The 16,331-nt window shown below is 38.7% G+C and overlaps 1 protein-coding gene and 1 non-coding gene across 2 annotated transcripts; one reads left to right on the top strand and one right to left on the bottom strand.

Annotated features, from left to right (window-relative positions):
* Positions 1-3,300: 3,300 nt before the first annotated feature.
* On the bottom strand, positions 3,301-8,550 carry LOC149843215 (GTP cyclohydrolase 1-like). The gene is made up of 2 exons (XM_090001739.1): positions 8,171-8,550; positions 3,301-4,796 (listed from the first exon to the last, which is right to left on the bottom strand). Exons 1-2 carry the CDS (start codon positions 8,415-8,417, stop codon positions 3,526-3,528), a joined length of 1,518 nt encoding a protein of 505 aa, XP_089857865.1. The 5' UTR covers positions 8,418-8,550; the 3' UTR covers positions 3,301-3,525.
* Positions 5,675-5,775, top strand: LOC149843216 (U6 spliceosomal RNA). Its single transcript, XR_016431295.1, has one exon. It is a non-coding gene; the product is annotated as a U6 spliceosomal RNA (small nuclear RNA).
* Positions 8,551-16,331: the final 7,781 nt, after the last annotated feature.

The following is a 16,331-nucleotide window of genomic DNA, read 5'->3' as shown; positions in this document are numbered from 1 at the left end:
ATCCACAGATTTTCAAAATTATCTTAAATTGCATGGCATCACACATCAAAGATCTTGTCCTTATACACCTCAACAAAATGGACTGGCAGAACGAAAACATCGCCATATTATAGAAACCACTAGAACTTTATTAATAGCAAATCAAGTCCCTAAAGACTTTTGGGCAGAAGCTGCCTTAACTGCCACCTATCTCATTAATAGGATGCCATCTTCTTCGTTACAAAATATCACTCCCATTGAAAAACTAATGAACATTTCTCCAGACTACTCTAGATTAAGAATATTTGGGTGCAAATGTTTCATATTTACTGACAAAAATGATAAACTTTCCCCTCATGCGATTCCCTGTGCCTTTTTAGGATATGCTGAAAACCAGAAAGGTTATAGATGTTTTGACTTCAAAAATAATAAACTATATGTGTCTAGAAATGTTTCCTTTCTTGAAAAGGAGAGCTTCTTTGATTTTAGAAAATTAAAAGACGTCACTGAGTACTCCTTTTTGCTAGATCTAACATCAACATCTGATGAATATGACCTTGATTGTAACTTTGATGATGATCAAAGAATTATTGATCTTAATGTTGAAAATGAAGAAGTTCATAGAGATACTAGTATTCAATATTCCAGGCGACAAGAGTCTAATACTCCATGTGCACTTGAGAAATATTCTAACAATCCAACTAGACAATCATCCCGAATCTCGAGGCCTCCAGAAAAGTTTGTATCATACGAGTCTTTCTCACCCACATATAGGGCAGTTATTGCATTAATTCACTCATATGAAGAACCATCCACATATTTTCAAGCAAAAAATGATATCAAATGGATAGAAGCCATGAAAGCTGAATTAGATGCACTTGAAAAGGCTTCTACATGGAATATTCAAGATCTTCCTCCAGGGAAGAAAACTATAGGATGTCGATGGGTTTATAAAATTAAAACCAAGAGTGATGGTACTCTTGAAAGATATAAAGCCCGTTTAGTAGCCAAAGGTTATGCCCAAGAATATGGGATTGATTATGAAGAAACCTTTGCTTCGGTGGCTCGTATGACTACTGTCCGAACCTTAATTGCCTTAGCTTCTATCAAAAAATGGTCTATTTTTCAAATGGATGTCAAAAATGCTTTTTTAAATGGAAAGCTAGTTGAAGAAGTATATATGGAACCCCCTCCTGGTCTAAGTATTCCTAAGGGTAAAGTCCTTCGCTTAGAAAAAGCTCTTTATGGACTTAAACAAGCACCAAAAGCTTGGTATGATAGGTTTAGTCGTGTTATGATTGATATTGGTTTTCAATTTTGTTTAACTGACACTGCTTTGTTTATTAAGAATTCTGATGCAGGGATCATTGTACTTCTTCTCTATGTGGATGATATGATCATCACCGGAAGCGATAAACAGGGAGTTAAAACAATCAAAACACTTCTTAAATCTCATTTTGAAATGACTGATTTGGGCTTGTTGAGATATTTTTTAGGCATTGAAGTTGCTTATTCTCCTAGAGGATATTTATTATCTCAGACTAAATTTGCTTTTGATATTGTTTTCAGGTCTGGTATTACTGATGATAAGAAAGTTGACACTCCAGAAGTTGTTAATGTTAAAATGAAGATTGATGATGGAGAACTTCTTGCAGACCCTACTCCTTACAGACAGCTTGTCGGGGCACTTTCCTATCTATCCATTACCAGACCAGATATAGCACATGCTGTTCATACAGCAAGTCAATTTCAACATGCTCCTACTTCTGTTCATATGGGAGCAGTCATGCGTATTATCAGATACATCAAGTCCTCTCTTTCACGAGGACTTTTCTTATCTTCATCCTCTTCTCTTGATTTAATTGCATATATTGATGCTGATTGGGGAGGTGATCCCAATAACAGACACTCAACCACTGGCTTTTGTGTCTTTTTAGGGGAATCATTAATCTCGTGGAGGTGTAAAAAGCAGCAGAAGGTATCTCTCTCATCCACCGAAGCTGAATACAGAGCCATGGCAACCACGACCATGGAAGTAGTTTGGCTCCGACGACTGCTTGCTGACATGGGAGTTGAAGCAACAAAGGCTTCACAAATGTGTTGTGACAACAAAAGTGCGATCTACATTGCCAGTAACAGAACATTCCACGAACGCACCAAACACATCGAAATGGATTGTCACTACGTCAGAGAGGAATATCTACACGGGATAATTGATCTGCCATATGTCACTTCAGAATATCAGTTAGCAGACTTCTTTACAAAGCCTCTCGCTGCTCCCCGATTTCACTTTCTCTTAGACAAACTTTCGCTCATTGTACCGTAAGTTTGAGGGGGAGTGTTAAAATGTAAAACTGTACATATATGTATATATAATAATATTATATTATTATATATATATAAATACATTTTTAATTTCTTTCTTTTCTGTATTTTTTTTCCTTTATTTTTATTTTTTTGTCTTTATGTCATCTAGTTCAGTTTGAACTAGAATGACTGTTGCTAGTCAAGTCCTGTCCAGACTTGACTAGCAATAGAGCTGTTGGACTGACACAGTCCAACAGCTCTTAATAGAGCTGTTGGACTGACACATTCCAACAGCTCTAAATAGAGCTGTTGGACTGTGCCCAACAGCTCTATTGAGTCCTCTTTCAGCTGTGTATATAAAGGGGTGCAGCCCCTCTTGTATTTTACCCCAATGCTTCTTAAGCAATTGGTTTTTCATATCAATAAAGAATACATTTTTATTTTTATTTTGTTTCCAGTTATACCCTTTTTAAGGGTTATGCTTTAGTGTCATTCTTGACACTTGCTCTTGTTAATCAAAGCACGTGTTTCGAAGATCCCCATTTCATTTCAGACACCATTTTATTTCCCTCTCTAACATGTCTGGTTTCTCTCTCTCTCTTCCTACGGTTCATTCGTGGAGGAGAAGAGAGGAAGAAGAAGAAGAAGAGGGAAGAAAGAAAGGAAAAAGGAAAAAAAAAAGAAGAAAAGGAAGAAAGAAAGGACGAAGAAAGGAAAAAGAAAAGAAAAAAATGAAAGAAAAAAGAAAGAAGAAAGAAAAAGTGGTTGCGCCTGCGTGCCACCACAAGGCCAGGTGGGTCCCATTGATGTCGACAACGACATGTTGTCGCTGCCACCGTGTGATGCCACCTCAAGAACCATGCACGCTTTCTTAGGAAGAGCGTTACTACTGCTTACACACAGGATTACCTTGAAATTCATGTCACACTCAACTCATAGTCTCCATTGATCGTTTGTGTAGTCGATACGCCATCGAAGTTTGCGCCGAGTTCAGGAAAATCCCAATGAAGAGTATAAGCAGAATCAATTCTGATGATGGAATATAATTACCCAACAAAAAGAATAATATGCCATACAGATTGCCCAGAAAGCCATACATCATAAAGGCTCTGCTTAAGACATTAAGCATGCCATGCTTTAGTTGTAAAAAGAAAAGAAAAAGAAATAGAAGGGGAATCAAGAATAGCAAATCTCAGATAAATATCTGATGAAAATACAAAGCTAATAATTTTCTTCTTCTTATCCACCTGAAGAAGTCCTGTTGGAAACGTTTTGAAGAAACATAGCTTTGGCTTCACAATCAGAAGCAAACTGACCAAGTACTGCTATTGTTGCAGTGCTACTTCCCACCTTCTCAATACCCCTAGAAATCATGCATATGTGGTTGGCTTCCACAACCACAATAACCCCTTTATTGAAAACAGAATAAATACTTTCTGCTATCTGTCTTGTTAGCCTTTCTTGAACATGGAGGTGGTATCCATGAAAATTTACCAGAGACTGCAAACAAGACCTCTCTACAGCTGTGTTCTCTTCATCTGAAATGTAGCCAACATGCACTACACCCTGAAAAGGCAGCAGATGATGCTCACATTGGGACCAAAATGGCAAGTTCAGCTCCGAACAGATACCATGTTTACCCATATAACCAACACTAAGATGTTTTATCTTGCCATTTGAATGATGATTCTGACAACCTAAATTTACATTACCAAGGATGTTTGGCCTTGTCTCTGAACTTGATTGCTTAAAATTCATCAGCCACTGAATGAAACGATGTGGAGTTCCCACAAGCCCAGCCCTTGAAGGATCTTCACCAAGTGCATGGAGAATTGAAGTAGCTGCAGAGATCATGGACGACTGGTTGGTGCCTAACTTCGCTGCAAATCGTGAATTCAGGTGGCTTTTTGCATTATGCCCATTGCACAAAAGCGACTCCTTGGAACCAAATAGGCACCACGATTGGTAGACAGCTGGCTTCATTTGGGTTTTATCTATATTGACACCCTTGAATTTCAAAAGAGCAGAAAAATCAGTCCAAGCCTTGTTCATCTCATCTTCAAAAATTCCAGAACCAGAACAGATGGAAACCTGCGCCCAACCATGCATCTCTTCTGAAGAGAAAGTTTGACTATGACCACTTTTCTCCTCTTCCGGAAACTGAATATGCCAACACTGTAGTGCAACAGCAACACCCGCAGGCTTGATACTGTTATATAATGCAAACGAGATTTCATTAGCAAGCCTCTGGGGATCTTGTAGCCTTTTGGCAAAGACATCCGCGACCCTTGATAGCTTGCTCAGTCCCACAACTCGTTGTCCTGATGGGATGTAACCAACATGGCAGCGGACCCTGAAAGGAAGCAAGCAGGACTCACAGTATGAGAAGAGATCAAGCCCACGGACAACCACCAGCCCACAGGCTCCTCCTGCATGTCCAATTCTGCTATCCACACCAGGTTCTGAAAACAAAGCACCATCAACAATGTCCTTCACCTTCTGTTTGTAACCTAGAAAACAAATTGCAGTTCCAATTTGTCAGTACGATTTCAAACTTCAACTGGAAAGTCAAGACCTCAAGCAAAGTACATGCCCCTCTAAGTTGCTGGAAAGACACCATCTGTTGGATCTGAATGGAGAGGCTCCTAATTTTATATATTCAGGATTATTTAACACTTCTCTATTATGATCTGACAGCATTATAATTGCAGCACATTCACATGAATCACTAACTCAGCAGAATAAATGGTAACAATATTATTTCTTGGAAACACATATTAATACATTGAATAATTCATAACTACAGAACTATCAGGAGGAAAAGAAGAAACAAAGTAAATGTTGGGATCTAGCTCAAGAATGCTGTCATCTTCTCCAAGGACATGAGCCATCTGAAGAAACAAAGTAAATGTTGGGATCTAGCTCAAGAATGCTGCCATCTTCTCCAAGGACATAAGCCATCTGAAGTCCCAAATACGTTTAGGATTATTTGGCATCACAGAGAAACATCACATATCTTTAAATGTTTGCACCATTAGTAGAATCATTGGGGTGACCTGAGGTTTTCACTTGGTATATTTCCTTGTGAAGCTCAAAGAAAGTACCTTCAATGCATCAATTGGAACAAAAGGGCGGGCATCAGTGATCCTAACCTTACAAGAAGCTACTCGTTTACTTGGCTTCTGAAGCACTAGCCAAATATATTCAATTTCACCAATATGTTTTGATTGGAATTTAGTGGATATAAAAATCTTGAAGGCTTGAAATTCATAATCTAACCCCTCGCGTTTTCAAAAAGAGGGATAGAATTCTGAAAATAAGAAAAAAAAAAAAAGAGAAAAGCAAAGTAAAGCCAATGATGCAAAGACCATTATCATAACCAGTAAAAGTCTCGTGGGAAACATCCGATGAAACTGAAATGACACGGAAGATAAGCATGGTCCCTGAACAAGGATGACAAGCACAAACCAGGAAATAGTGCAAATTGTTATTCATTAAACTAAAAGCTATAGTAGAGCTTCTGGTCAATATGGTTATCAGAAACATAGAGCCAAGGACCAACTCAAGCATGGGATGAATAAATTATTAAAGACTCCCCAAAATTTTGCACTTCAAGAGTGTTTTTGGTACTTCATCAAGTTTGAACTTACAGAAGCTGTGCAACAAGGTAAAAGGAGTTAACAAACAAAACCCAAAAGTCAATCTCATCTGAAAGGCACATAAAATAAGTTAAGACAACTGCAAAAAAAACAGTACAAACTGTGGAAGTAAGCTTAATGGATGCTACCACTTCTAGCTTGAAAAAAATAGTCAATATTGCCGAGTGGAGAAACATGTCTTTGATGGCATTTTTCATAAAGGAAAAGTAAATTTACACAATCTTATAGGCACTTAGTTTTAAAATCTGTGTCAAATTGAGAAATATCTTTATGCATTCATATCCAATAGTGCCGATATGCATGATAGTAAAAAATGGCAAATACCTGTCCACTCACTCCCTACCTAAGCAATGCACTGAACCAGTACAATCTTGGTGGAAATTCTGCTTCCTACTCACTTCCTCCCTACAAGGATTTCTCTAGTCTAATCTTTTATTATCCTTAGCACCTTTTTCAAATCATTTTCCAATAAAAGGAACTCCATCTTCTGATGCACCATCACTGCGCTGAACCACTCCCACTGTCCCCTCCATCCCAGTTCTCAGAATTTGTCTACCTTTAAGTTCTCAAGTGTCTATGTGCCTATATTCACCCATAGATGCCTTTTCAAGTAACAAGATAAGACCACACAAGTTTCTCTTTTAAAATCTACAGAATTTTTAGCTTAGGAAGTGCTAGCCACCTTACAGCGAGGAACTCAAAATTCCATGGTAGATAATCAAATCATTACACAGTGAAACTCATACCACCTTATATTTAACCATAGACTAGTTAAGTAAGCTTTCAGCTTTCAAGATATCCTCAACATGGGAATCAATTATGTGCAGTTCCATAGTCCATCTTATGTAGAGTTTATATGACCAAGATTCCTTTTTTTGTGTGCATGTGTATGTGCATGCGCCTTTGTGTGTATGTGTGTGCTTCTATGTGTTTTCGGGCCGAAGTTAGGGAAGACACAGGCACGACTTGATAGATATTATTGGTCATGAGCTGTTTACAGCAAGAAGAGCGAGCAAAACAAACACTAAAGAGTTGGAAACTATTTGTGACAATCAAACTTTGACTCAGTAAATGCAAATATTCTTCCATAAACTGGAAACACAAAAAGGCATAGTGATTAATAGTCTACTGTCTTTTTAGACAAATTGTGAAACTATTAAAGCTGTATCAAATTAATCAAAGTATTAATATTAGATAAACAAGTAGCGCCAACTCCACTCAAACAAAAGCAAAACAAAATAAACCAAAAGGGAACTGTTGGTTTGGGCATTGGCAAGAATAGAAATCTTAACTGAAAAACGAAAAAGGGAAAAAGAAGACTCGGTAGAGAAAGCAACTCCAGCACGATTGAAAAGGCTTTGAGAAAGAAATATTCTTCAAGCATAAACTAGATAAAGGATTCAGTCTGAAACAGCTTTTTGAAAAGTCTCATCCTCCTTACAATATATTTGTTTACCCTGTTTATTCATTAGTCTTCATTAAAAGAGAACCATCCACTTAAACGTCAGATCCTCCTATGATAAACATATGGATTTTTCCTGTAGAAATTGTCATTTAATATTCTAGTTGATAATTATAATTATAATTATATATATATAGCAATAATTATCTGTGACCTAGCATATAAAGAAAGTTTTCAGTATATCCGAATTCAGTCAACAACTCATCTTTGGTCATTCCAGAGTAACTGATAGAATCGCCGTTAACAAACACATCAAGTAAACAAGGACGAATTCGTGAACTAAATAGCTTCTACATAGACACACAAATCTGTATGTTGGTAATGTTTCATGTGATCCAGAATAAATATGAAAGCATCAAATGAGCTAAGAGATGTGGAAATGATTTTATATGCATTGAATTCTCAGATTAGAATCACAAGAAGCAACAACTGATTTGGATCAACCCCATCATTAGTTTACTCTTCTCATCAGTTTCACTTGATACCAAACAGAATAAACACATAACAACTAACCAGAACTCCACGATCCTCATATGCTTTCAGCACCTTATAACTTCAAGAAAAAATACATACTGTCACCAAGATGAGTATGAAAACAAAGTGAAGGGCGATAAGCAATAAACAACAATCTGGCACATAACTATCCGATCTCATTCAGTTGGCATCTAACCAATTCTCACCAAAACCACAAACGAACAGAATATTCAAATTCGCAATCAAATACCAAAACGAAGCAGATAAACAAACAGATAAGAAGAAGAACCTCGGGTTCCCTCTCGAAGAGCCTTCGCGACTCGGAGGGGAGTCTTCTTCAATCCATCCCTATTGACGTCCTCACCAAGGCCCTGAAGCAGCACCTTAACAGCGTCCTCAATAACACCAATGCCACCATCCTCCTCGAATTCTTCTTCTTCATCCCCCAAATCCTCACACGCACTCATGATCCCTAACTTCAAGTCATTCCTTATATCCACCTCAAAACATCCCTCGTCCAAAGCACCCATCTTCATCGAATCAGATCTCCTCGTGTCTCCCTTTCCAATAAGCAAAACCTACCTCCAAAACACCCCAAAGAAGAGAAAAGATCCAAGAAGACGAGATGGGTATGGGGGATTTTGAGAGGAAGAAGATTCTTTTGCTGGAATTCTGGAGATGGGTGTCTCTCTATTCAACTCCTCTTGATCTCTTTGGGGAATGTGAGGAAGCCGATAAACTTGAAATGTGTGGGGAAGAGTTGGGGAGGTCCTACTGCTAAGATTTGCATGGTGGTTTGGAATTCTGGGGTTGCACTTTTTGTGAAGTGACGGCCTCTTGGTTTTGTGGGTGTTTAGTTCAAGGGTATGTTGGAACAAGTGAATGCTTCTGCTAGAACCAAATCTTTAATTTAAAATGCCATCTAGCAATATAGCAATTATAACTTCTGAAACTTATGAGTATGTTTGATGGCTTGTCTACGGTTGGACGAAATGAATAAAAAAGACAGAACAGAACATTTGTTTTATTGGTTTAGTAACAACGGTTCTAAGTCCAATATTTGTTTTAATCGTACTTGGATGCTATGTTCTAAACGTTTCTTGTTTGATGATGATGTGCGAACAACTTTCATGGATAATGGATCAAATTACTTCATTTTGAATCATATGACCCTATTCGTTCATCATTTTACATGTTTTAAGAAGTTTATTATATTTTTTTGCTCGGATATGGATTCAATTACGAAATTATATCTAAAATCATGAATTTTTGCCCAAAATATGGATTTTGAATTGGATTTTTGCCCTAAATATGAATTTGGCATCAGCATTTATTACTATAGGATAAATACCTACAATTGGCTTTCTTCTTTGCTCCCTTGCATGATACCCATCAAGTGACAAGTTGAAACAGTAACCTTTCAATCCTATCACTTTTTCTCAAAGCTAAAAGGAATTATCATCCAACTATGATTTTTTTTTTGCCACAGCCAAAATGTATGATTATGCCAACATATGTGGTATTTCTCAAAATGATGTTGAACCATTGAGTTGTGGATATGTGTATTGTATATGAAAATGATGTTGAACCACTGGTGCTAGGTTCTAAATATGTATTTTTGAAAATGAATTTTGTATGATTATGCTAGCATGTAATTATTGACTTGGATTTGGATTTTATTTTAGGGCATTGGGAAGATTTTATGCATTGGACATTGCCGGTTGGATGAGATACCATAAAACACTTAGGCTTTTGCTTGTTGGAAGTGCAGATATCTCCCCAGAAAGACTACTCTATGGCAACTATTGATGTTGATGCAAAGGTCAGGGAGTTGGTGGAGAAAGCATATGCAAGGGCAAGGCATATCATCACCACCCATATAGACATTATTTATAAACTTGCACTTCTTATAGAAAAGGAGACGGTTGATGGGGAGGAATTCATGAGCCTCTTCATTGAAGGCAAGCCTGAGTTATATGTCACTTGATTTGATGTAGATTTTGTCACATGGTTGTATTATATGTTTAGCCTTATTGCACTACATAAATGAAAAATTCAATGCATCAAGGGAACAAACATCCTCATCTATATATTCTTTCAAAAATTTAATGTGGAGTGGAAAGAGAAAAACAATGGTTATTGCTGCTAGCTATGTGAAATTCTACCTCTCTGCCTCTCTTCTAGGCCAGCAGCTTCATTGAGCATATGCATCCTTGTCCATGTCAAGCTTGGCAAGGGCAACTGCTTGCATGTAGAAAGCGGTGAGCCACTCTGGGTACACACATTGTGCTTGCATTGCATCCTGTAGAGAAGCATCAGTGTTTTGTTGCCAAGCTCAACGTTTTGGCAATGTGTAATCTCGCAAATTGTTTGACAAGATCCAGTGAATGAATGTCACTAAATGCTCGAAAACATATTACTGAAAGCCATGTGTGTTCTACTGCATCATGTGTTGCAAGAAAGTGCCACTGCCTGCTACCAAATATTTGGCCACAATTGAGAATGTCCCTGGTATAATGATTGGAAGATTAAGGCATGAAAATCAAAGCATGTTCAAAGTGTTCTGGTTGCATCACCAATCATTCAAGTAGCATATTATCCATTTTATCTGTAGGAGATCTGGATTTTTTCTTGGAATCAAATTTCAGATGTCCACAGTAACAGTAAATAGCACATAAACTAGATTATATTATGCTCTTACTATGATTTTAAATAACAGAGCAATTACGCTTTCTTTTGAAAATAAATTTTACAACCTTACAGAGAAAAAAGAATGCAGCCTTTGGCTCCATTGAGACCCCCCTGCTGGGTAAGAAACCCTCCAAAGACCAAGTTTGCAAAAAGAGTTTTGCACAAAGCATCAACGCACCAAAACAACCAATCAAAATTGGGCATGTTCTTAGAAAATTGTTAACTGCTAATAAAAAGTTTTGTTTGAACCATTCAAAAATGAAAAGGAAAATATTATTGATCACATAAACGACTACCAACAAAGCAAAAATGATTACAAGTGAAAAAAATCCCATTTAAAAAATGATGAAGCTTAAACCTTAATTAGAGATGTCCTCGGAGACCTTAATCAGCGGCAAACCCTCCTCGGTGGAGAGCTCCTCCTCCAGCTAAACGTGGTCAATCATCTTGTCGGGACTCCACCACCGCCTCACAAACTCCTCCCACTTGCTCCACAGCTGCGTGGAGTTGACGATCCTGAACATGATGTGCCTCAAAGAGAGCTACTCCTCCGCCTCTCCGCCACCATCGTCGCAGCCGCCAACGCCACCAGGGGAGGCGGCTCGTCGGAATCCTCATCAAGATGCCAAAAGAAGAAGCGAGGGTTGCCCTCCCATTACTTCAGTTGGTGCCAACAACGTCGCCAGTTGTCGCCGCTGAAGAAGATGAGGGAGAGCTAGGCACTAGTGGCGAGGGATACGGAGACGACAGCGGTCCGCTCGTTGCAGGGAAGGAGAAGGAGAGGGAGTGGGGGAAGGATTCAGAAATGAGGTCCTAGCTGGGTACGAAAGGAGGCATCATAGGGAGAGAGTGTGTCGGGCGAGAGAGACATGCCCGTGGAGGATACTTAGTTCCTCTCGTCCCTGTTACTTTTGTAATAGGGGGGATGGTGGAACAAAAATAACAAAGGTTAATGGACGCGACGAACGCACAGAACACCGTCTGCCGCATCCAATGTTTGTTAAGAACATGTTTCTAATGTCTTTTTTGTCTCGTATGATGCACGAGATGAGCTATCAAACATACATACCCTATAGGTACATGAGTCACTACAATATGATTTTTGTTATTTTCTCTTGAATCTATTCTACATGCTTGATTTTATAAGAACTCGCTCTTGAATCATCCTATTTTGATGCATAAAGGAGATTTTTTTAAAGTTTTAAAATCAACGGCTCATAATCTTTATAAATTTTCAAGCATTCAAAAATCATATATTTTTCATCAAAAATACACCATCCAATGGTTGATTCGTAACAAATTCGCCATGCAAAACACATTCACGTGGTTGAATTTGCAAAAAAAAAAGAGTATTGGAAATGTCCATACTTCTAGTTCCCATATTCTAGTGACTCATAAGCACAGTATTAGGAATTCACATTTACCTAGTCCTGAATCCAAAGGCAGTCTACATGCAACTGTTATTTGTGATCCTTTTTACTTGGTTTTGAACCAGTATGTTAGATTTGATCATCTAATCAAGCTTTAAAAGTTAGCAAATCCATATCACACACATCCTAGTCCCACTGGCCTTTGCAGATGCACATATTTTGTGAAAAGGTTGTTTGATTTCCAACAAATTGAGTATATGGGGCAGGTCTGATGTAGTGAACAGAAGGATCACACTTGTTCCTTGCAAGAATAGGCACCCTAGTGTAGCTACGAAACTAACAACTATTAAAAACAAGAAAAATAACTAAAATCACTCATAATTCATTATTTTAGCTTTCTCTTTTTTCTTTACAATGAATATATATATATATAGCAAACAATAAAGAAACCCTAATACTATTACTGAGATAAATCAGAAACTCATAAGATTTGAAGAACCAAAAATATGATCTTCAACAAAAAACTAATTAAATAATAATAAAAAAATACAAATAATAAAGATGGATAAGAATGGATCCTAAGAACCTGGTAATGTCTGGCTCTCGGTCCGAGACCTACCGTATTGATTAGGTAGGCCTCTCCACAAAGCAACCTTGTTGGAAAAGGCTAGCTAAACCTAAAGTCCAACCCTGTTGAGTAGTGAGGGGGTGTCTACATTGAACCCACCCTAGGTCAGTTAAAAGATGCACAATAATTGTGATTTAAGATTTAGATTCCACTAGGTTGCAAAAAAAAAAAGTAAGATATTTATCTCCCATTATTGGTGTGATACTGTAATTGCAAGCATTATTTGCTTTTGTTATCATCTTTCTTGTTTTGCACAGATTTTGCCAACTTTACTGTCCTAAGAATTATTATTTTTTTATTTATTTGATGAAAGAAAAACCTCACCAAGAATCAAGTCACCTAGGGCACGTTTGTTTGTCATGGAAAGTGCGCGGGACCCACTGTGACCAAACAAAGAGCCGTGGCACCCTCTTCTGCCCTAAATGGTTCTTCCTCGCTATGATGTTAAAGCTCCGGGTCCAGGACACTTTCCTAAGAAAGTCTGACTTGCATCATTCTGTGGGACATGGATGAAGTTGGTGGAAGTCTACGTCTTACAATGTAGTGACTGAGAGCCATAGGCAATCAATGGTTCAAACAAAGGCGTGGGTCTAACCATTTGAAGGGGCGGGTTATCCCCAGATTGACTGTCAAAAAGAAAGAGAAGAAAAGGCACATAAGTTATGTGCAGGTGAATATGGGGTCCTCCTTTTGCTTAAAAAAGGGTTACTTTTTGTCCTTGGAGTTTATAGAAGGTTGGTTTGCCGACTTGGGCTTGAGATTGGAGTCATGTTAGATCCATGCATGTCAATTGTGTTTAATGGATCTGGATATTTATTGGGAAACCATTTAATGGGAGTGGTCTACTACTCTCTCCCCACATGTAGGCGACTGTCATGGTGTGCTCAATGTTCTAGGTAGCTTTTGTCCATTGGCTGGGTTTGCAGCAGAGAACTAGCGGTTTCAACGGGTTGGATATGATAGGGTACACCTGAACCCACCCACATAACATGTAGTCAGGTTCAGGTTATATCAGGTCAAGAAAATGAAAGCCCGAATCCAACCCATATAAAATAACATCTTGGGTCGGGTCGGGTGAGGGTCAGATATCCAAAAAGATCACAGGTCAAGCATGAAGGAAAAATTACTCTGGTCAGATTTAGGTCGGGTAGGATGCCCGACACATATCCGATCCATTGACAGCCCTACCGAGAGCCACAGGCTAAGGTAGTGCGACTCTACTATTAAGCCATAACATATGGTAATAGTTATGTGCTGGGATGCAAATGAGTCAGATTCAGGATGGAGGTTTGGATCCCACAGGATCCTACTCCCTAATGTATTTAGCTGTTCTGCATCCGAGCCATTTGCATCCCTTGTTATGTGTTTACATAACAAAAGAGAAAGCAATCATAAAATCACAAGGACTGCAAGGCAAAAAAAAGAAAAAAAAAAGTATGTTGGTGATGGTTGTAGGGATGGCAGTGGACTAGAGCGGATTCAGGGACAAGTTCTCTACCCTCGCCCCGTCTCAAAATTCTGCCCTCCATCTCTGCCTTTATCCCCACATGAGTTTTGGTTTTAACCTCCATACCAGTTTCATGTCCTCCATCTCCAATCCAAACAGAGTAAGGCGAGCGGGGCTGTTTCTCTCCGGTCCACTGCCATCCTTAAAGGTATTTTAGTTATTTTACTAGCGGAGATTGAGGACGGAGGGGAATGGGGGAAAGCGTAAGTCCATCTCTGCCTCCATCAGCACACGGGTTTTGATTTTAACCTTCATCCCTGCCTCCATCCTCATTTTATGTCCTTTATCCCTGATCCAAACAGGGCAAAGAGGGGCCGAGCCTATTTTCCCCTGGACCACTGCTATCCCTAGATGGTTGGTGTGTGTTGTTTTTTGGCTGCTCGTGATACCTACCATTCATGGATATTGAATATGAGTTTATGGTACTCCACATTTTCCAAGAAATGGGGGTCCCAACAGGGAGTGATGCAAAGGGCTGTCAATGGATTGGGTTTGTATGGGGTAACCCTACCTCACCCTAACATGAATTATTGGGTATGGTCATGAAAAATACTGACCAGAATAATATATGGATCAACCCAAACCCGGCCCAAGCAATATGTAGATCGTGTTTGGATCATCATTTTTTGCTGAGTATCTGACCTGAATATTTTATAAAAATAAATTTCTGAAATTATGGAGGTCAGGGTCTGGAATTTTATTTTGATGACCCAACAAAACTTGAACCTGGCAATTTGTTATTTGAGTAGATTTATTATTTGAACGGGTTCGACTATACCTTGATGGGTCGGATACCCGATCCGTTGACAGCCGTAGATGCATTGTTGGTGTCTGGTCGTGCATGGCCACATAGGCACTAGGATTGCCTAATAATTAGCAATCTTCAAAGATGAACATGCATTGGGTATGGGCAAAAGCTAAAGTGATATGGTTGAGAAAGGAGGATTCTTTGAGCATGATGAGCATACCTTTTTCTACGTTCGATAGGCTAAAGAAAGTTTTGTTGTTTTTGCAAAGGAAAGGAAAGCAAGCTGATTGAGGCAGTTCTTTTTAATTTCTAAAGCAGGAGAGAGGGCCCACAAGGGCTCTTCTCGTCTGGTAGGGGCATCTTGTGATGTCACTTAGTTGACGGGATTTCACAAGTTTGAAACTTACGGGTGGCATCCCTTGCCGCAAGGCTCAAGCTGGTTGTACTTCCTAGTGGGCAAGGAAAACCTTTAAGGACACGTTTGAAAGCGAGAAAGATATAGGAAAAGTGATGCAAAATAAAAAAAATACTAATGAATTTTTTAACTGTTCCAAATAAGCGAGACTTTTTCGCCGAAAGAGTTTTTCTAAAATGTATGTTTTTTTATGAGAAACATTCCTCCATGAAGGGGTGGAGGAATATTTCCTACACTTCCCACCACTACCCACCATCTCATCGTCACCACCACCTTCCTCCTCCTCTCTCTCTCTAATTTTTTTTTTACATCTTTCCACTCTGTTTTAATTTCTCATGCTACATCAATAAGCAAAAAAACTTTATTTTAGAAAACTTCTCATATCAAAAATTCTCTTAGGCAGAACTTTTTTTTTCTATGAGAGTTTTTCTCTCTTCCAACCAAACAAAGGCCAATCAAGGCCTGATCAGTGATGGGGGGTTTTCTTCAATTGTTGAAAAAAAAAAGCAGGAGAGAGAGAGAATACAAGTAGGAATTCAATACGGGCAAAATGAAAGAGAAATTAGTCTTAGTCTTAAAGGGTGGTGGGGTTTTTCCCTTAGATTATTCAAAAAAAAAAAGCAGGACAAAATGAAAGGAAAACTATTAGCTCATGTCTTAGTCTTAAGGGTGGCTGGTGTCAAATGCATTCCATAGTAAATGAGTGGAAGCGTGCGTATTGAGTAAAGCGACAGTGACATGGTCAACATTGTTGTGTGCTCATGTTTGTGCAACTTCCTCGTATAATACTGCATGAAGGTCCGCCCTCTCTCTCACGTGAAAAGAGGGATTAGGTTAGGGGTGTCAACGGATCGGGTTTGGTTGGGACTTGGGTGAAATCAGATTTGGACCAGATTTTTGGGTATGGTATTGGGTTTGAACCCAGGTCTACTATATATAAGAAAAACCATACCCAGATTCTATAAGAACTACATGAATCAGACCTGGACCGTACTTGGTAAAATAATATATTTTATTATTTTTATATTGAAAACTTGCGGGTCTTAATGGAAACTCGGGTCAGGTATAAAATTTCACAAACTATACCCACG

The sequence above is a fragment of the Nuphar pumila genome, chromosome 3 (assembly GCF_984573655.1).
Source record: "Nuphar pumila chromosome 3, dmNupPumi1.hap1.1, whole genome shotgun sequence".
NCBI lineage: Eukaryota > Viridiplantae > Streptophyta > Magnoliopsida > Nymphaeales > Nymphaeaceae > Nuphar > Nuphar pumila.
This window is presented reverse-complemented; position numbering and strand designations above follow the sequence as displayed.